The 22,694-nt window shown below is 40.3% G+C and overlaps 1 protein-coding gene across 27 annotated transcripts in view; it reads left to right on the top strand.

Moving 5' to 3' along the window:
• The window catches only part of arid1b (AT-rich interaction domain 1B), a 156,633-nt gene extending 135,979 nt beyond the window's left edge, over positions 1–20,654 (top strand). For 12 of the 27 annotated variants that reach the window (XM_087297785.1, XM_087297777.1, XM_087297769.1 and 9 more), the window contains 8 exons: positions 4,730–4,868; positions 4,955–5,103; positions 10,066–10,198; positions 10,279–10,398; positions 10,477–10,558; positions 15,277–16,042; positions 16,129–16,259; positions 17,312–20,654. In XM_087297785.1, the coding sequence (XP_087153911.1) occupies positions 4,730–4,868; positions 4,955–5,103; positions 10,066–10,198; positions 10,279–10,398; positions 10,477–10,558; positions 15,277–16,042; positions 16,129–16,259; positions 17,312–19,069 (3,278 nt within the window). In that variant the 3' untranslated portion in view covers positions 19,070–20,654. 27 annotated transcript variants of the gene reach the window in all.
• Positions 20,655–22,694: the final 2,040 nt, after the last annotated feature.

Below are 22,694 nucleotides of genomic sequence, written 5' to 3'. Positions count from 1 at the left end.
CATCCGCTGCGTAAAAACTTGCTGAATAAGTTGGCGGTTCATTCCGCTGTGGCGAGCCCGTATTAATAAAGGGACAAAGCCGACAAGAAAATGAATGAATGAATAGATAGTAGTATAGAAGTTTAATATGATGGATTATTTAGATTGATCATTTCGTTGGGCGTGCAGTGGCAGGTATTTAAACGTTTCTGTCATCTCGCATCATGTTAGGTGCAGACAGCCAAATTGCTTGTCGCTGGAATCTTGTTGTCACTTGTTGTTTGGACACAGGGTTTGGTTGGCTCTTTAAAATAATCCAGTAAAATTCAGGTCTTCCTGTGCAAAAAACAAGCACTTAGTTTTACCCGGCGACTGTTTCAGTAGCATGGTGTCAAATTTTGCATGGAGGAAAAAAAAGGTGAAATGATCTTCCCTCAATTACATTTCTGTAACAATGACATTCTAGAAGCTCAGAAGTGTAATATAAGTCTGCCGTTGCCAGATCTGTCTACATTACTCGCATGTCGCCGTGGTCTGCCTGCCCTATAATGAATTCAGAGCAGCTCCAGACGGAGCTATAAATATCTGACAGGTGATTGAGTCAAAGTGAGACGGACGGACGAGGGGGGGAAAGGGTGAGAAATAGAGCTGTCAGGCTGCTGGCTTAAGGATTTCCGTCTCCCCCCACCCAACCCCTTCCTAAGGCTAATGACTGATGATGTCACTGGAAAAGAGAGAGAGAGAGAGAGAGAGAGAGAGAGAGAGAGAGCTGTCAAGCGGCAGGGGAGGGATTCCCTCTGAGAAGATTAATGGGGGAGGAGTGTGGGATAAAAACAAAAGTGACCTCAGCCTGACCCCTCTCTCAAAGCAGACCAGTGAGCCAGCACTTTTCCCTCTCTCTCGCCCTCTCCGACTCTCAGAATATGCGTAAGGTCATTGGCGGTCACACTGACTGGAAGTGTTACAGCACATCGCCATGTATTGTTTACTTCCAGCGCTGAAAGACGATTTTGTGGCTCTGGCAGCAGATCAAGGACATGTAAAGCAGACACTCTTTCATTCCCTCCTTCTTTCATTCTACCCCGAATCTTTCCTTTCTTTCTTTCTTTTTTGTTCCCTGCGCTGAAGTCTTTTGAAGTACCTTTTACAGCTCTGAGCTGCGGAGGAAAATGCAAATTGGTTTTATTACTTTGCATCAACCGAGCCGTAGAAATTTCAGACGTTATTAGGAGGGTGTCCTTTTATGCCATCGCATTTCTATGGAAATTAATAACCAGTTGTATTCAAATGTTATTGGATTATGGAAATGCGGTCTGGGGATTGCAAGATTTGGGGCTTCTCTCCCTGGAGCTCGTGGAGAAGTGATTAGGACATTGTCGTTGGCTTGTAGATTTATAGAAATACCGTTTAGCCACAATGGGAATATTAATGCTTTAAAAAGAGTTTTGAAATATTACACTAGATGTTTTATTAATGATGGTATATTATTTACATTTTGGAAGCTCTTTGCATTATGATGGCCGAAATCAGTTTTGATTGAAGAAATCCTAACGGCCGTGCGATTTAATCGTATTTTGTCAGTAAAGCGGGTTCTGGTGAAGCATGTGCGTTCAAATTGACTACACGCAAGTCATAGTTCACTAAGTATGGAGCCAGATCAAAAATAATACATTTACTAAAGACAATTCACAGCACAAAACACAAATTGCAAACGCAGAAATGCTATTCGTAATTTCTAAACACAATTCGTAAATACACAAGTCCAATTTGTCGATTCAAAACAGTTCGTAAATACACATAAGCAATTAAAACACAAATACAATTTGTAAATTCATAACACATTTCGGGTGACGCAGTGGCGCAGTAGGTAGTGCTGTCGCCTCACAGCAAGTAGGTCGCTGGTTCGAGCCTCGGCTGGGTCAGTTGGTATTTCTGTGTGGAGTTTGCAGGTTCTCCCTGCGTTCGCTTGGGTTTCCTCCGGGTGCTCTGGTTTCCCGCACTTTCCAAAGACATGCGGTATATGTTGGGTTGGCTAAATTGTCCGTAGTGTTTGAGTGTGTGTGTGGATGTTTCCTAGAGATGGATTGCGGCTGGAAGGGCATCCGCTGCATAAGAACGTGCTGGATAAGTTGGCGGTTCATTCCGCTGTGGCGACCCCGGATTTATAAATGGACTAAGCCGACAAGAAAATGAATGAATGAAAACACAATTCGTAAATACATAAGTGCAATTAATAAATTAAAAACAATTCGTAAATACACAAATACAGATTGTAAATACATAAACACAATTAATATTTCAAACACAAATTGTAAATACAAAAGTGCAATTTGTAATTCAACACAAGATTCATAAATACACTAATATACTTCATACATGCAATTTCTAAATTTTAATTATAAATCGTAAATACACAAATGCAATTCGTAAATTAAAACACAGTTCGTAAATGTACAAATACTATTTGTAAATTCAAAAGAAAATTCACAGATACTCAACTCCAAATTTCAAATTATGTCAATTTCAAAACACAATTCGGAAATACTCAAACTATTTTTTAATGCACAAATACAATTTGTAAATTCAAAGCACAATTTGTAAATATACAAATACAAATTGTAAATACATAAACACAATTCATAATTCGAAACACAATTTGTAAATACAAAAATATAATTCGTAATTTAAAACAAGATTCAAAAATACACTAATACACTTCACAAATGCAAAAATACAATTCATAAATCGTAAATACACAAATACAATTCATAATTTAAAACACAATTAGTAAATGCACAAATACTATTTGTAAATAAAAAAAAAAACAATCAGATACACAACTCCAATTTGTAGATTCAAATCAATTTACACAAATACAACTCGGAAATTCAAAACACAATTCGGAAATATGTAAATACAATTTAAAATTTCAAATAATTCATAAATACAAAAATAAAATTTGTAAATTCAAAACAAATCTAAAATACATAAATACAAATCGTAAATTCAAGACACAATTCGTTTATATATAAAAATACAATTTTAAAATGTAAAATTATTCGGAAATACACAAATACAATTCAGAAATTCAAAACAATATTCCACCACTTTATATATGACCACCTTTTAGTCATATCACATATTAAGGTGAATTTTATACAAAATGATGGTGTACACAACAGTCTCTGGACTTGCTGCATCACAGACATTAATATTTGCATCAATATTTGAGAGCTGTGAGGCCGGTGTTTAGCCGATGAAAGTAAATCCATATAATGGTACGGTGTTTGACAGCAAAGTTTTTGGTGCGCTACTGCCACCTCTGGTTGTCGATGATGCCAACCGAAACTTGCTTGATGGACAGATGACTGATGGAGAGGAGTTTCTGAACCAGGATTCCTTGTGACCATAGCTCGAGAAGTACATGTTAAGATGCAGTAACTTTATTTCTGATGATTTACACATATAATATAATGCTTATTCCAAAATATTTCCCTTTACTATAAATTACTATAGTATTTTAAATGTGTAACAGCTGGTTATGTACTAGCTTGGTGATCGCTTGATTCACGTGATACTATAATGTGTTTCTGTTTAGTACAGCATATTATTTACAGTCAATAACTGAACAGAACCATTATGCCTCATATGTTTCATTGACAGTTTTATTGATCTCAAAGATATTGATTTGGATTTAAGTTGCTTCGAACTAAAAATGGAAATTGTAAAAATAGCTTAGATGTAGCTAAGCTACTTTTGCCATGTAGCTTTTAGCTTAGCTTGCTACATTTTCCATCTTGTAGCTTTTAGTGTAGTTAAGCTACATTTTAAGTAGAGTAGCTAATAGCTTAGCTACATTTTTCAAGTAGCTTGCCCAACACTATTGAAATGTGTATAAATATATATTTATTCCATTTCAATATTAATAGGGTATATGCCGAGCTAGTGTTTATCCCATACTGATAAACATCTGGTGACCTGTTATTGTGAGTTTTTTTCCTTTTTATACGGTTCCTTTTACCGCATCGATGTTGTGATGTAATTAAGATACAATCAGTTAAACAGACTTTGGCATTATTTAGTTACTCAAGCGTAAAACAAGACAAAAAGACGTTTACTCGCACGCACCCGTCAGAATCGGCAGGATAGCGCAGAAGCTCCACTGAATATACTGGGGTAAATTAAATGTTCATATTTAAAGACATGGCGGGGAAATGTAATTTAATGCGGTGCTTCTTGTACAATCTGAGTCCAGTTTATATCAGATATCACTCAGCCAGTGGAGATCGCTGATTTTTAAAGATAACAGATCTTAAACGCGTCAATTTTGCATTAGCATACAGTTAACCGGAAGCGATTAACCCAGGTTACAGGCAAATTAAAAGTCCTATTAGCATGCTTTGCCATATACCCTATTTCGGTACTGAATAATATGCAAATGTGTATACGATTTATTTACAACATGGTTTGTAATGTTTTCTTTCTTTTAGTAGATTCTATCATATGAAAGACTTGCTTTGTTTACCAAACAAGTGCATCTAATTGTGTTTGTATTGTAAACCTTATTTACAAGCTAAAAGGTGATTCTTTTTTAGTAACCCCACACAAATCCTTAATTTTTTTACTAAATTACACAGAATTCGCAAGAACGCTTGACATGGCGAATCCTGGCATGTGACTATTGTTACGTCTATGCCTAAACAGTACATTTGCTCAGCCCTGATGTACTCCTTTTCTATCTGTCCAACAGCAAACTCAGGCTCTCTTCAGGGGCCGCAGACTCCTCAATCTACAGGCAGCAGCACCATGACAGAGATGCCAGGGGACCTAAAGCCGCCAACACCCGCTACCACACCGCACGGACAAGTCACCCCTCAGCCTGCCGTCAGGTTGGCGGAATTCATGGATTATATTGAAGTATCTCATGAATTCGTTTGCGTGTATTGATTTGTTTTGTCCTTGTTTGCTACTTTAGAAACAGTGGTATTAGCGTGCAAGATCCGTTCTCAGAAGGCAGTGACCCAGCCTTTCAGAAGCGAGGTCCCATGCATGGAGGCAGCGGAGATGCTACCTCTAGAATGCAGTTTGACACTAGTAAGGATCCCTTCGGAGCTGCTAGGAAAGGTATGATGTTGTGGTTGATAGATTGGACAGTTGTTGTTTTTTTTCAGCTGCTCACTGCTGCCTCACTGTGCTCAGTTTATTAAAGCCACATGTTCAGGATTTATTGAGCACGGCTGCCATCTAGTGTCTGCAGGGTAAAAGCAGCAGGAATTCAATTGATCTTGTTTACTTGCTACGCTGTAAAAAGCAGAGGTGTAAAGAGTACCTGAAAACTATACTTGAGTAAAAGTAGAGATACCTTACTGTAACAATTACTACATTACAAGTCACTCAAGACTTGAGTAAAAGTATTAAAGTACGGAACCCCGGAAGGGACGTAGTGGAGGAGAAAAAAATTGGCTGAGTAAAAAAAAATAATGGGTAAAAGAAAAAAAATTGGTGGGAGGAAAATATATATTTCTAAGTTTTTGCGTTCTCTCACAAAGTTTTGCGTTCCCTCGCAAAGATGTTTTGCGTTCTCTCGCAAAGTTTTGCGTTATCTGATGTTTTGCGTTCCCTCGCAAAGATGTTTTGCGTTCCCTCGCAAAGATGTTTTGCGTTCTCTCACAAAACTGTTTCTCCACAAACACTTCCCGTTCACTGCACTCACGTAAACCCTCCCGTTTTTGCTGAAATTCTCCCATATTTTATCATTCTATCCCACTTTCTTTACATTACTGTGCGCTGATCGTCGCCTTTCACTTTGCAACCTCTGAACCAGTGAATGCATGTTTAAGCGCTGACTGACAGACGCGCTTCGTACAATAAACTGATCCCAGATCATCGTCTGTACGCGCCATTTAAAGGGACACTTCTGTTATCAAACAAGTGAGCAGCAAATGAATCTCATGTTTTGTTTAGTTTGATAACAGAGGTGTCTCTGTAAGAATGCACAGATCTATAATGAAAGCAGTCCATTACTTTAGAAACTGTTTGTGCTCATTTAAGAGTAAATAAGCTGTTTAAAATAAAACATGCGGAGAGGACGGAGATGTTTCATATTATTCAGTGTATTTGTCTGTTTAAACATACACCCGCTCCTCTGTAAATGGCGTGTACAGACGCTGATCTGGGATCAGTTTATTGTAAGCGCGTCAGTCAGCGCTTACACATGCATTCACTGGTTCAGAGGTAGCATATGCACAGTAATGTAAAGAAAGTGGGGTAGAATGGTAAAATACGGGAATATTATATATAAAACATCTTTGCGAGAGAACGCAAAACATCTTTGCGAGATAACGCAAAACTTTGCGAGGGAACGCAAAACATCTTTGCGAGATAACGCAAAACATCTTTGCGAGGGAACGCAAAACTTTGCGAGAGAACGCAAAAACTTAGAAATATATATTTTCCTCCCACCCATTTTTTTTTTTCACCCATTATTTTTTTTTCACCCAGCCAATTTTTTTTTCCTCCACTACGTCCCTTCCGGGGTTCCGTATTAAAGTATCCGATTTTAAAAGAACTTACTTTACTCATACTGAATGTAGGCTCAAAGAACACCAAGAAAGGCTTTTTTTCTTAATATAGTTAAATATAAAAGTTAATAATATAAAAGTTAAATCGAACACCTCAATGTTTCAAAATGGCAGAACAAAATAGATACAAAAAAATAGAAGAAAAAGTCTCTAACTCAAATGTTAAAAAAGGCAATAAAAAATAAAATAAATCAATAAATAAAAATAAATAAAATAAATTAGTAAAAAAAATCAGAGCTGACTTTTATGTGATTCACCTCTCAGTCTCAAAGGGGGGCAATACTTTTACATACCTGTCAACATTGGGATGTGAAAATAAAGGATATGCCCACCATTATAAGGGATTCCCCCAACACCCCCACCCCCACCCCCCTTAAAAAAACCCCAAATTACTAAATAGGTTCATTTGCAACTGTTTTATTGTAAATAAACAGTTAAATAGTCAGTAATATGTATTAAAGTTATTATTGGTCCCACTTTATATTAAGTGTCCCTAACTACTATGTACTTAAATAAAAAAAATAAATACAATGTACTTACTTTTGCAGTATAATGTATTTGAGAACACTTGTGGTGCTTTTGAGTTGGGATAGAGGTTGGGTTATGGACAGGTTTGGTGGTATGGGTAGGTTTAAGGGTGGGTTAAGGTGTATGGGATGGTCAACAGTGTATTTACAAATGTAATTACAAAAGTTAATAAGTACACAGTAAATACATGTATTTACGCAATAAGTACATTGCAACAAACTATTAATTCCTATGTAAGTACATAGTAGTTAAGGCCACTTAATATAAAGTGGGACCTTATTATTAACAAAAGAAAAATAAATATATACATTAGCAGCAAATACATTAGCAAACAGATCAGCTTATTAAAATTAATAGCTATAATGAAGTAGAATCAAGCTATCAAATCTCATTAGCCGTTTCTCCACTGTAAAACTTACACATTCTGATTAAAGAGCAACGAATTAACCTCTTATTTATTAAGATATCTTTATTACATTAAATAATAGGTGTCACTTTAAAAATGCACACATCTAACGTTATAATAAAAGCATTTGACGCTTTCCTAACGTTTTATGCTCATTTAACACACAAATAGTTGTTTTTTGGAAAAAAAAAAAACACCATGATCGAAATCCTTATATGTTATTATTATTAATTATATGTATATGTCTGTTTAAACATGCACCCAAAATCCAGACTTTCTCTCCGCTTCAAATCGCGTGTACAGAATTCGTTTGGGAAACAGCGTCTGTTTATCACTATGGAGCACGTCAGCGAACAGTCATGCACCATAATATGATTGTTTTGGGGATCGTATAGGATGGGCCACGGCACCTGTAATCAAAAGGAAATGGAATCGCGCCGTTTTTAATATTTATTTATAAGTGTTTTCATTCCTAAACAAAGCGAAAGCACAGAAGACTCAACGTTCTGCTGAATGAATTTTTTATTGGCCTACATTAGTAACTAGGGATGTAACGGTATCAGAATTTCACGGTACGATAATACCTCGGTATGAATGGCACGGTACGGTATTTATTGAATAATTTACAGGAAAAACAAAACTAATGAAAAGACTTGAAAAAAAGTGCCAAAAGTGTTTGTTTACCTTAGCACTAAACATATCAATGACATACAAATTAGCCATCTATCTGTAAGTTTGGAAACAGGAACTTCAATTTTTCAATTTTAATAACAAAAAACTATTAAACCATATTAAAAAATAAAGCTTCAATTTAGTATTGTTGAAAACTCATCACATTTAATCACTCACTCACTTAGATAGAGATGGGTTATTTAAGGAAAATGATCATATAACTATAATCTGGTAAAAGCTGTGATGTCTGGGCATGTGCTCTGCAACAGAAAAAAAACCCCTCTCATTTGGGACTGAGGTTTCTGGGACAGAGAGATATGATTTAGCCAAGGTTGACAGCAGTGGGTAACTTTGTGCATTGTCTTTCCACCAATTGAGAGGACAAGCCATGAGTGAGATAGAGGTCTCTTTGCGGTACAAGTCACTAGCCCCTTTCACACAGTGATACCGGTAAATATCCGGAAAATTTCCGGAACGACTTTACCGGTATATTCAAAAAAGCGCTGTTCACACAGGCGAGGACGTTACGGAAATTTTCCGGAAAAGAGCATTCACACATCTATTCCAAAATACCGGTAAATTCTGACATCATTCACTACAAATGAGCTTTAAACGGCTGCGCTTGTATTTGTCAACATTTGACTATAAATTACAAACTCTGTAAATGATCAATATTGTGAACAACTTTCACAGGATCACTTTCGCATGTCGAGATGTTCATAATATGTGCGTGTGCAGGCGCTCACAGGCTGTTTTCACAGGCACACGCAAAGCTTGAAGGTAAACAAACAACGGCTTATCATAAGCATCTCATCGATGATTATTTACACAGTTGGCATTAAGAAGAACATATAAACGTGATCTGACTAACTTCTAGCAGCTAAATGTGTCTGGAAAAATATTCAAAGGCTTTTATTTTCATGAACCGCGCGGACGTAAACGCGTCTGACTGTTGTGATTGGCTAAAGCGGACGTCTCACGTCAGTACAATCTAGACGTGCACGCGCTTATTACGGTAATCTTCCTTCTGCATTCACACAGCGCAGCATTCCGGCAAATTGCCGGTAATGTTACAACTTCTCTTTCCAGAAAATAGCCAGAACGAATTTACCGGTATTTTCAAAAAGGACCTGTTCACACATACAACCTTTCCAAAGGTCTGTATGTGTGAAATAGGCTAATGTCTGCATCAATCTAACAAGTGTGCTGTGTTCTGCAGTCCCCATGACTGTTTTTAGTCGTATTCCCCGACTTATATTTCACCACAGTCTGGCAGTGCCTGCATACCGTTTTTTTCTTTGTCTGTCACCTTTTCTCCTTTTTCGTATCTTTTTAGAAAGAAACCGAAATGCTTCCACACATCCGATTTAAAACCCGCTTTAGGTTCGATCATTTCCAGCTCTTTTTCTACCCCGCTACTAGCAGCACACTCCATTTCCGCATTACTGGATCTGTAGTGACAACAGACCGCAAAGGATGATGGCCACGCCTGGGCTGATGGGGATTGTAGTTCCCGCTACCTCCCGTTCTCTTCATTCGCCTGAGCAAAGTTTTCTCAGAAATATAGATTTATTGAGTCATGCGCCTACGGTAATATTGAAAAAAATGACTATTGCGGTATGACGGTATTTACAATATTGTTACATCCCTATTAGTAACAGTTAATTTTGTTACGGTATGGACTTAATCCTAGGCCAGGCAAAAATAAATTAATAAAGTAAGACCTTTGTAACAAAATCCAAGACTTTTATTCCAAATTCAAGGCTATTAACGCTATTAAATTTAAGACTTTTTCAATGCTTTTAAGACCCCGCGGGTACTTTGCACACTGAATTCAAAATGAGTCCATTTTTATGCTGTCTTCAGATTTTTCTAAGTTGAAAGTGTTATTCTTTTCAGGTGGCTCTGAGTCCTTCGTGCCAGGACAGATGCCAGGTAGTGGCATGCAGGAAATGTATTCCCGTGGGCCGTCCTCAGGGATGGGAATGGGCCCACGACCCCAGTACTCTTACAACCCTGGTTTTGAAAGGAGGTAAGCCAGGACGCACGTTGATTTCATTCAGTTCATAAGAAGGAAGCAGAACTATGGCAACCGTTATTTGATGTTTACAGGCCAGACCATGTCATGGGTCCAGAGGGGGGAATTGCAGCTTCTGGAAATCAGAACAACATGGTGCCTTCCAGCAGCGATCCCAGCATGTTCTCAGGCAGTAGATACGCCTCTCATCAGAGGTCAGAACTCTAACTATTGTTGGCCAGCATATACAAATGTCCGTGTAGTGGTTTAGAATAGCATTTCCTGTTTTACAGCAGACACGGCCATGATGGATATGGGCAGCAGTACCCGCACAGCATGCCATACGGTGCACATGGGATGTATCCGCAACAGCAGGTCAGCTCTCAAATGTCATCTTTGTTTTTGGTTTCATTCTAATAATGCTCCGTGGAATGGCTTGCCTAACATTTTTAGGAAATGGCTGCAGACACGTCGGTTTCGTCATTCTGTTACAGTAGCTTTTGCTATTCTGTTCCGAATCCATCTGTTTGATTCTCATTGTTATGCTAAAACAATGTTAAACTAACCACGATTTGTCCTAGCATGTACAAATTGTTGCTTTTCTGGTGTGTTGTTTGCTTTTATACGCTTATTTTACGCGGCCTCCATTTTAAAACATGCAAGCGAGGTTGCGGTGGGAAGAAAGCCGGAAGTATAGGATCAGCAATGTAAACATTGCAACAACATGCTGTTGACTACAAACCTCCAGCCGTTGCTGCGATTTCATAATGCAGATGTGGTGCAAACATCACTTTAACATCATTCAGTTCAGTTTAATTTAAACAATTTAAAGCATATTAGGGATCAAACAACATGGCAAGCTCTTTAGAGTGTCCTCCTGGGCTTCAGTTCATGGCAGCAGGTAAACAGCAAGGGAACGCTTCCCTGCTTGCTTCAGCCTATGTAACCCGGTAGGCGATAAAGCTATGCATTTCACTGTAGCACATCCTTGTGTCGTCTGTAATAGTGTTGTCCCGGTACTGAAGTTTTAAAAATGTCCCGCTAACATTTAAGCTCAACTGAGCCATTCATAAACACTGCTGATTTTCCAAAGTATTCATCGGTGCTCAACAGAAATGACTGTGATTGGCCGTGAAGGTCATCAGTTCACCGCTCTTCACTGAGTGCAAACAAAGACGCACGAAGAGTGGAGCGTTTTAAAGCCGTGAAGATCAGTCGAGTCATCAGCGGATCACTCGTCTGTGTTTGCACTGTAAACAGCGGTGAAGTGCGGTGAACTGATGATGACCTCCATAGCCAATCACAGTCATTTCTGTTGAGCACTGTTGAATACTACGACAAATGAGCAGTGTTTCGCTCAACAGTGCTTAAATGTTAGTGGGAAATTGACGTTTTTTTTTTAATAAATTTCAGTAACGAAATTCTGTATCGTGACAGATCTAATATAATAAAGGAATCAGTTTATTAACTTGAGTTTGATAAATGACGTGTGTTTCAGAAAGAACATTAGCTTACTAGTGCTTTTTCCCTTAACCTAGCTGAAACGGAGGTCCGATATCTCTTTTTATTTTTACTTTCCATTCGGAATGGACCTTCCAGGCACTCGGAAGGCGGTGAACTGATAAATTTGTGTCATTTTTTGTTCGCTGATAAGATATACAGCCTGGTAAACAACATTCCTGTGTGACTCTCAGGCTATGCTTCCGGGTTTCTTCCCACCGCAGGCTAGATTTCGCTAATTAGTCTATTATCCTTATTTGTAAGTCACCTTTGGGTTAAACTGTTTGCTAAATCAGCGGTTCTCAATCCTCCGGCTTCATTTAACAAATGGTGCACTGAAACCATTCTAAATCTGTTCTTAGATCGTTGTTGCAAAAGTGTGATATAAAGAAAACAAACAAAAACAAAAAACAATGTTTGCTTCTCTCTTTTAGATGTGACACTTATAAATGTCAAATTATCTTGACTGCTGACAGTTTTTACCTTGTAAATGCCACCTAATGGGGCCTCAGCGCTTCTTTCCATTATAAAACTGTCCCATTTAAGGTCTGATTTCTTTAAAAATCTGTGATCTTTACTACTTGATAGATGTACGATGTAAATTGGGTCTCAGACTGCACTGTGTTAAATTCCATTTTCCCCTGCCATGTCTTTAAAGAGCCCCTATTATCCTTTAAAAGGGGTCATATTTTGGTTTTGGGGGGTCTCCAACAACAGGCTGATATGCATGCAAGGTTAAAAACACTTTCATTAGCTTCAAGATTTCCTTACAAGACATAAAAAATCTCTACTTATACCTTAGAAACAGTATAACAAAATTTTTTTGCAGTTTTAAAACCTTGACTTTTCCAAACCGCGGTAAACCTTGAAACAGGTTATTGTCCAATGCCTATATGGTACGGTACAAGTCACCTTTAGCTTGTGTTTCCACTGCCAAAAGGGCACCAATGGTACTTGTGTATAAATGTTCATTACTTTCTATGAACATGACTGACTATAACTGCAGATCAATGATAAAGATAGCCTACTGTATTGTCTGCAATCAAATAAATAAATAAATAAATGCAGCATATATGAACACATACAGACCCTTTCAGTCTCCGATATGTTACCAATTACAGAAAGACACAGCACACAGCATACATTTAGTCCTTATTTGAATTCTAAAACACGCAGCATACAGTCAGTGCAAACCTCTCATCTGCATCTTTAATCTTCAGCAGCACATGTAACCTCTTGTTAGAAAGTAATTGCGTCATTCCAAGTTCATAATAGTCCAAAAGGCAATGCTAATAATAGTTAAACAAGGCAGTTTGTTCATGTTTTAGGTTGCTGAAAGAATCATTTACTCCTTTGATTTTCGGCGCTTCACTCTCGCGTTTCTGAAAGGATCGGATGTCAGAAGCACTTCAGTAATCATGCACATGTTATTATCATGAGCTTAATGCCTAGTTCACACTAAAGGATTTTAAGCCTGATTTGAGCCCGATTTGGAAGTAAACTAGCTCGCCGACAGATCGGGCTGTGATTGGGAAGAAATCTGAGGGTGCTCGGCGCTCGCCGCTCTTTATGTTTGAACTACTGAACAACGCATCAATGAGGCTCGCTGACGCGTCGCCCACACCTCACAGACAGAAATCCAACATTCAGCATGCTAAATATTCCAGAGCAGTCGGCCGACTCAACCCCACGTCTGGTCAGATGTAGTGACGAGCTGCAGCCAATGAGAGAGCATATCAGCATGTGCTGAATGCCTGTGTGTTCAGGAGCTCAGCAGAAACATCTGTGATTGGTCAGAATGGGCATCGGTGCACTCGCTTCATTCTGCGTTAGCACAGACATGAGAGTAGGCTATATTAACAGTGAAACTAGAATTCTGTAACTATTAGAATTACCATACTGCTCATTCTGACCGTTCTCATATAAAACGCCATACTGTCACAACATATTTACATTCAAAGCTTCTATTGAGATATTAAAATTAAGCTTTGAATGTCTGGCATCATATTTAATGACACCATTACCCTAAAAATATAATCTTTTTTTGGTAATACAGCCTATAAATATGTAGTTAAGATACTAAAACACGCAAAGGTCTTGGCTTTCATTTTCACTTTCAAACAGGAGCTATTCGGCACAGAATCTGCTCTTTTGAAAGATATCTGAAGTAAATTGATGTTTTTGCCATCAGAAAGTTTGGTTTATGTTAGCAGGAAGTTGCCAGGCAAGGAAATGCACACATATTTAAAGTCACAGCGGAAAGTATCAGACATGCATGCAGTCATTAAGACCAATATGGTAATTTAAGGCAGAAATGCTCAGTTCTTTACTGTTTTGTAATAAAAAAAATAATAACAATGTCAGAAAGAAATACACTGATAGTTAGAAAACGGCAGGGTGTTATAGATATGTTAGTTTTATTTCAAAGAGTTATACAATTACAAAAATTAAAAACTCTCTGTGTATCTATCCTATCGAAACTTGCAGATGAGTGATTAATCCGCTGATAAATCAGCTGATTTGACGATGTTTTTAAATGATTTCTCCAAAGCTTGAAACGCTGTCAGTGATGTCATCAGCACACAAGCAGCCAATAATGTTCAGCTTTTTCTGACGACTCCTCCCTCAAAATTTCATTGGCTGTGGTTTGGTAGCTTGAATGAGCTGATGGGGAATGAGTTGTTGTCAGATCATGTAGTGTGTGACCCCCCTCTTGTGGATCGTTCACGGAGTGTTGCGTAGTGTGAACACCACAGAGATTAAAAGACACAAAGTCAAGTCATGTAGTGTGAACGGCACAGAGATCTGCTGATGTTTAAAATCCTGTAGTGTGAACTAGGCTTAAGAAGTGAACAACATTGAGGCACAGGGTAGATTCTGCACTTATTGGCTTTGTTGCCGTTCATCAAGACTCAACAAGGTTTGTTTGAGTTCAGGTCATCCATGGCTTGTTATTATATGTATATATTATAACTGTGTATGGTCTCGGATGTGTATTTATAAAATGGCGCTACCTTTGTTTTCATTCTCCTGGCTTGTGCACAAGCTAGTGACGTATCTCTGTAAACCAATATCGTTCTGCTGCCCATCTAGCTCCGCTTATTGGTACCCTTTTGTTATGCTAGGTACCCTTTGGAAAAGGTACACAAAAAGTGGAACAGTACGGTTAATATTTTGGTACCTTTTGACAGTGGAAACGGCCATAAAAGTGTACCGAACCATACACCGTACACTCAGTGGAAAAGAAGGGCCGCTATAGGAATGTTATCACTTCTGTAATAAATGACAACGTTGCAAACAGGGGTGTAACGGACATCTGTTTTGCACACAAAGTTCTGCAGATTTCCTCTATGCAGGGGGAAGTGAGCAGTGAACATGATGTTGGGAACATGTCAATCTGAACACAGGGTTATATAAATCAGGTATGTTATACACGAGAGACTAGCAAAATAAGCAGTGGAAGGGGGGCAGTAGTCACAAGGATCAGGACTGAGAGCCGCTGTGTTAAATGAATACATGTAAATGTTATTATTTGTAATTTCATATCAATGCTATTTTCTTAACCTTTAAGCTTCATGTGTTTGTCTTGTCAGGGTTATAAGCGGCCTGGAGAAGGGATGTACGGTCCTCCTGCTAAGCGGCACGAGAGTGAAGCCTATGGTATGCAGTACGGTGGTCAGCAGCCTGATATGTACAGCCAATATGGTTACCCAGAGCGTAGGCCCATGCAGAGCCCATTCCCTTATGGGTACGGCCGAGACCGCATGCAGCCAGGTGGGCAGGGACCTCCTCAGCACAGCATGATGAGCGGTGGACCACCCCCATCCTCCAACTCCAGCGGCGGGCCTCAGGGGAACATGTGGCACACTAGGCACGACATGGGATACCCTTACCCCACCCGACAGAGTCATGGCCCTCCATACCCCTCAATGAGCCGTGGGGATGATCCGGAAGCCAGGGTCAGTCAGGAAAGTCAGTGGCCCGGTCAGCGCCAATCTCCCTACCCGTCACACTCTTCGTCCTCTTCCAGCTCCATGCCCCCCATGGCTAGCCGGCAACCACCTTCTTCCTACCAATCTCCTCCAGCAATGCCAAACCATATATCTCGAGTTCCAAGCCCCGCACCTTTCCCTCGCTCTGTGGGTGGCTCTATGTCACCTACCAAGGCTCATATGATGGCGTCTCTGAAGCAGATGCAGAAGCCAGGGGGCCCAGTGTCCATGCCAAGCTCTCAAAGTGGTGGTCTTCCTGGGCAAGGCTTCCCATCAATCCATAGGGAAGTCAATTACCCTCTGGACTCTGTGGAAGCCACACAACCCCAGCTTAAACCTCGCCGAAGGTTAACATCCAAAGACATTGGTATGAATGAATTTTCTTGTCATAAATAAATTTTTTTTAAATTGTCTGGTCATTTCAAGTTTAACCATGTTTTATATATTGTATAGGCACACCAGAGGCTTGGCGTGTGATGATGTCCCTTAAGTCTGGCTTGCTTGCCGAGAGCACATGGGCCCTAGATACCATAAATATTTTATTATATGATGACAACACAGTCTCTTCTTTTGGTCTGTCTCAGGTAAGTTTATACCAGTTTTTGGTCTTAAGGCCCCGGAATGCTTAAAACAGTTACTTGGTTCTTCATTCAATGCCAACAAGAGATTCAAAAAGGCAGTGTGTTGCCGATTTCCATGCAGTATACAGATTAGTAAACAAGTAATGGCCATGGGGGGTATGTTGCTTACGGGTAACCCTAAACACAATAATCATGAGAAAAGAACACTTGGAGAGAAGAACACTTTCATAAACATCTAGGAAACTGCCTTCCGCAAGAACACACACCTATTGTGTAATTGTCACGGACCAATAGTAGGTCAAACGTGTTTAGGAGCCAAAACAAACTTCCCCAAACATCGCTTTAGAGAGCAGTTTTGAACTGCCGAAAATAACTCAAAACTAAAGTCTGGTTTATACTTCTGCGTCAAGTGACTGACGTAACCAACGGCGCATGCAACGCGCGTAGCTGTGCATTTGTACTTCTGCGCGCTGTCTCTGTTGGTCTGCATTAACCCCTCCAAAACGCTAGTTGTCAGTGAGGTGTTGAGGTGTTGATGTGTCTCCGTGTCGAGTTTCTTCGCCTGTGTTTTGTTCTTTCTGAACGCTTCCGGGATGTACAAGTGGCTCAAACTCGCTCATTTTGAGGCAGGAACCGTCGGACGTGCAACAACTTTAACCATGAGGTAAACACAAAACAAAACTTTCCATCTGGAGCTCCTTCGCAGGACTCCACACTTGTAAACAATCGCTCCATTGGGCTCGCGCCCGTCGCGTGGCTCTCGGTCCTGCCCAGACTTGTCAGTGCTACCAAGCCGACCAATCACAGAGCTTGCGCTAAGCACGTCAGCAACGGCCACAGTGTAGGGCTATGTGTCGCCATAGCATACGCGTGCGCTTGACGCAGAAGTATAAATCAGCCTTAACTTTGTTTGAAATAATGTCACATTAGTTTCAACTGTTCAAATTCGTTTCAAGCATCCTGGGGTCTTTATATCATATCAGTTTTGTTTTGTTTTTCAGAAATTGAGGGCTTGTGATCTTTGATAATATATTTTGTGTCCTTTGCTCCTCTAGCTGCCTGGTTTCTTGGAGCTCATTGTTGAATTTTTCAGAAGGTGTTTAATCGAGATCTTTGGGATCCTTGAGGAATATGAAGTTGGAACAGAGGGTCAGAAAACTCTTCTTGGTTCATGTTCAGAACCTACAGAAAAACAGCAACCTTCCACTCCAGACTTCAAAAGCCAATCCATTGCGGAACATGTGGAGAAGCGATTAGACGTGGAGCCTGAGAAACCTCAGCCCAGCAGCTCAGCAGCAGCACTCGTCATGGAGAAAAAAGAAGAGTCAGCAGAGGATAAGGCAGATGACGAGGAAAAGAACACTGGTAAAGATCCATGTCCTCCTGTGGAGCCCAGACCCAAGCAGGCCAGTAAGTATGACAGGCTTCCAGTGAAAATCGAAGAGAAAGACGCTGAGGAGGATTGTGTGGAGGATCGATCAGAGCTGCTAGGTCTTGCCGGGGAGTTCAAAAGTGGTCTGCTGCACTGGAAGGCAGGCGGCGGGGACTCCACTGCCCATATCCAGACCTATTTCGAGAGAAGCTGGGAAGAGGAACAGCCTCTCGAGAATCAGGAAGGTGTGCAAGCTATTGGAAAAAAAACGGTTGAAGAGCAGCCCAGAGGGCAAGAGGAGCTGAAAAGAGAACTCCCAGGGCCTTCAGAGGAAAACTTGACAGCCACTGTAGATGACGTGCTAAAATCGAATCCAGGGTCCATATCTGAAGGTGAATCTCAGACATTCCCCTTCCGCACCAGGGAGAACAAGAGCAGCATTACTTTGCTGGAAGATGAGCCGCGGTGCTGGGATGAAGCACCTCTTTCTGTAGCTGAAAGCTGGCAGGATGAGTTGGCCAAGCGCTGCATCTGCGTGTCCAATATCATCCGCGGACTCTCCTTTGTCCCAGGCAATGACAGTGAATTGGCTCGGCACCCAGGTTTAGTGCTCATTCTTGGCAAACTTGTGCTTCTGCACCACGAACACCCTAAAAGAAAAAGGATGCCGGCTACTTACCAGCGAGAAGAAGAGCGAGGTCTGGCTTGCAGCAAGGACGAATGGTGGTGGGACTGCCTTGGTGCCTTGCGTGAAAACACCTTGGTCACCCTTGCAAACATTTCAGGACAGCTAGATCTGTCCGTTTATCCAGAAAGTATCTGCCTTCCCATTCTGGATGGGCTGCTCCACTGGATGGTGTGCCCTTCAGCAGAAGCCCAGGACCCCTTTTGCACGGCAAATGGCTTCTCGTCCCTCACACCGCAGAGGCTGGTGCTGGAGTGCCTGTGCAAACTGAGCATCCAAGACTCGAACGTTGACCTCCTGCTGGCCACACCGCCCTTCGGCAGACAGGAGCGCCTCTTTGCCACTTTAGTGCGGCATGTTGGTGATCGAAAGAGTCAGGTGTGTCGTGAGATGGCTGTAGCCGTTCTCTCTAACCTTGCACAAGGTGACCCAACAGCTGCCCGAGCTGTTGCCCTGCAGAAGGGCAGCGTCGGAGCCTTGATAAGTTTCCTAGAGGACAGCGTTGCAATGGCGCAGTATCAGCAAAGCCCTCATAGCCTCTTGCACATGGGACACTCTACCCAACATGAGCCGCCCAGTATCAACATGATGTGCCGGGCCGCCAAAGCCCTGCTGGCCATGGCCCAAGTGGAAGAGAACAGGCCCGAGTTTGTCCTCTACGAGAGCAGGCTTCTTGATATCTCGCTGTCCTCCGTGCTGAACTCTGGAGTGGCGGCCATCTTGTGTGAGGTACTCTTCAAGCTCGGCCGCTCGTGACACGCACAAAAGAGCGGGAGCCTATAGTGCCATCACGGGAACGCACGGCTGAGCTGAGCCACAGAGATCACACAGAACTGTCGGTGTTATATTTTTATTTAAGGAAAAGAACACAAACAAAAAAAAAAAAGTTTTTACATACAAATGAATATATAGAGAATATATATAGCTCCTCTGCCCCATTTCCCAGTTTTCATTTGGGATTTTTAAATGATTTTAATACAGATATTTAATACTTGGTCTTTTCGTTTTTTTTCTATTCTTTTTTTTTTATTATTATTTTCGTTTCGTTGCGTCTGTGTATTTTCTTTCGTTTGTTTTAACCAAAGTTGGCATCCGATAGAGTTAGATTTTAAGAGCATTTTGCTCTCAAAATGTTTTGATGCAGTGTTTTGTTTGTTTTCTCGTGGGACTTTGTTTATTCGGGGAATGCAGATTTATTTAAATTTGTGAGACATGTTGTAGATAGAACTTCTCTTGCAATGTGTTGCGACATCAGAAAAAAACGAAACAAAAAACAAAGAAAAAAAAAAACACTGATTTTAAGACATACATGTATACAGCTCTGAAAAAAAAAAGCATTGTGCAATAGATTTAGCTGGCTCAGAGGGGAGATGATGATGAAATGTGAATGACCACAGGCAATGTTCTGATCTGACCACCAGTGTTGCACTGTTTCACCACACCAGTATCTGAGGGTCAAGCGAGCGTCAGTTTCAAACCGACTTGCTTCCATATTAGTGCCGCCATATAGAGAGTCCCTCTCTCTGACGGTGAACTCAAAAGTGCTTCGGTTACCCCTCTATTCTATATCCACGGGTCGATTTGTATATAGGAACTGTACATTATATGGGCCCCTTTTCACAATTTTTTTTTTTTCCTCCAAGAGATGTGGTATTATACAAAGTGAGTAGTTAATGCTACGCGCCATTGACATTTTGCAGATGTAAAGTCACTGTTTCAGGTGAGGAAAGTCTTCAAACATGTAAGGGGGCGTTCATACAGGGGCGTTTTTGCATTTGATCTAAGCTTATTTTTTTTAATTGTTGGACATATTTAGTTGATGTGCTGCACATTGCTGTTTTCAGCATCTTTTAGTTAAGTATTTTTAAACTCTTCCCAGCAGATCAGTGTCAGTTTTACGATGGACCAGATGAATTCGGCTGCTGGAAAAGCATCTCTACTGAATTGAGCATGTACATTAGCGATAGCATACGGGGGTAATGACATGCCTGTAAATGCACTTGTTCAGTTGCTGTTTGTAAAACACGAACGCATCCTTTGTGAATGCCTCCGAAGACTTTCCTGTGGAGTTCTGTGTGACAAAGATGGCAATGGCTCCCTCTAATGGCCTTAGATTTCGGAAATTACAGGCTGAACAGATGGCATAAATGTAATTCAATGTGAAAGTTACCCCAAAAATGACTTAACGATTTTAACAAGAAGAAAAAATATGTACAACTCTTTATGTAAGCTCTTTTTGCTCCATATGATTTGATGACCATTGTTTATTCAGTATAAAGTCTTTATACATGTTCCACATGTTAAAAGTAAATGTACATGAAATTTGGTCGAGCACTGTGAACGTTGTTCTTCAGTGTTGTGTTATTTTTGTGTGTGCGTGTGTGTGTGTGTGCCAAGAGTGACTAAAGAAGGTACCAAACCATGAATAGCATTAATTTTGTAATCTTTTGTTTTAAAAAACGCAATTCACCAGCAGTTAACTAAAGTTTTCTTGGAAATCGGCTCATTTTACACATTTTCTAGAGCTGGGGTGCCCAAACTCTGACCTGGTGTCCAGCATATTTTAGTTCCAACCCCAATTAAACACACCTGAATCAGCTAATCAAGCTCTTTCTAGGTGTACTAGAAACTTCCAGGCAGGTGTGTTGAAAAACGTTGGAGCTAAACTATGCAGGACACAGTTTGGGCACTCCTGCTCTAGAGTTAAACAGTAGAGTTCTACCATTTTTTAATCCTAGCCAATCTCTGGGGCTGCGTCCGAAACCGCATACTTCCATACTATATAGTACGCTAAAATCAGTATGCGAGCAGAGTGTGTCCGAATTCATAGAATTCGAAAAACAGTAGGGGAGAAGTACCCGGATGACTTACTACTTCCGGCGAGATTCTGAAGTGCGCATCCCATGCACGCTGCGCTATCCCATAATGCCCCGTGAGAGAATTCATGAATGGCAACGCAACTGACGCAGGTAGGTCACGTGACCACGACAAAATGGCGGATATAGCCTGTCCGAATTCCATTCATACTGTATAGAACGTACTTTTCTAACGGCCGAGTAGTACGTTTAAATTCAAATACAGTGCCTACTGAGTAGTAGGCGGTTTCGGACGCAGCCTGGGACTGGCGGTAGCACATTTAGCTTAGCTTAGCATAATTCATTGAATTGGATTAGACCATTAGCATATATATATATATATATATATATATATATATATATATATATATATATATATATATTAAAAGGTGCAGTGCTGTTACTGAATTGCCTTGTGGAGACTATCTTTAGACGCTGGTTAATATCACTGCACCTGCTGCAGTCACATTACAGCAGCAAAGTTTTTTTATTACTCTAGAATAGGAGTATAGTTCCTCGCCATATCAGCCTAGAAAATAGGCACTTTGCATTTTCTGTCTGTCTTAGCACATGATATAATTAAAGAAGAGTCAAGCTGTTAGGAAAATGATCAAAACTCTTCTTTAACAAGATGCTAATGGTCTAATCTGATTCAATGTTTTATGCTAAGCTAACTTAAAAGTGTTCCCGCCAGATTCTGAGATTAATCCATTTAGCCAATCTCAGAGTCTTGTGGGAACACTTTTAGCCAGGCATGAACCATTGAATCGGATTAGACCACTAGCATCTATATATTTTTTTAAAAGGTACAGCGCTGTTACCGAATTACCTATTTGGGGACTATCTTCAGGCGCTGCCTAATATAAATGCACCTGCTGCAGCCATGGTACAGCAGCAAAGTTATTTGATTATTACTCCAGAATGAGTATAGTTCCTAGCCATATCAGCCTAGAAAATAGGAACTTCATTTTCTGTCCGTCTTAGTTCATGATGTAGCTAAAGAAGAGTCAAGCTGTTAGGAAAATGATCAAAACTCTTCTTTAACAAGAGGCTAATGGTCTAATCTGATTCATCGATTTATGCTAAGCTAAAAGTGTTCCTGCCAGACCCTGAGATTAATCCATTCTGCCAGTCTCAGAGTCTGGCCGGAATACTTTTAGCTAAGCTTAGCATAAATCATTGACTTTGATTAGACCACTAGCATCTAAATTTTTTTTAAAAAGGTACAGCGCTGTTACCGAATTATACAGTTGTGGACTATCTTCAGGTGATGCTTAATATCACTGAACCTGCTGCAGCCAAGGTCCAGCAGCAAAGTTATTGGATTATTACTCCAGAATGAGTATAGTTCCTATCCATATCAGCCTAGAAAATAGGAACTTCATTTTCTGTCCGTCTTAGTACATGATGTAACTAAAGAAGAGTCAAGCTGTTAGGAAAATGATCAAAACTCTTCTTTAACAAGATGCTAATGGTCTAATCTGATTCAATGATTTATGCTAAGCTAATCTAAAAGTGTTCCCGCC

This window comes from Danio rerio, chromosome 20 (genome assembly GCF_052040795.2).
Source record: "Danio rerio strain M-AB ecotype USA chromosome 20, GRCz13ab, whole genome shotgun sequence".
Taxonomy (NCBI): domain Eukaryota; kingdom Metazoa; phylum Chordata; class Actinopteri; order Cypriniformes; family Danionidae; genus Danio; species Danio rerio.
Note: the sequence above shows the minus strand (reverse complement) of the source record. Positions and strands in the feature narration are given on the sequence as shown.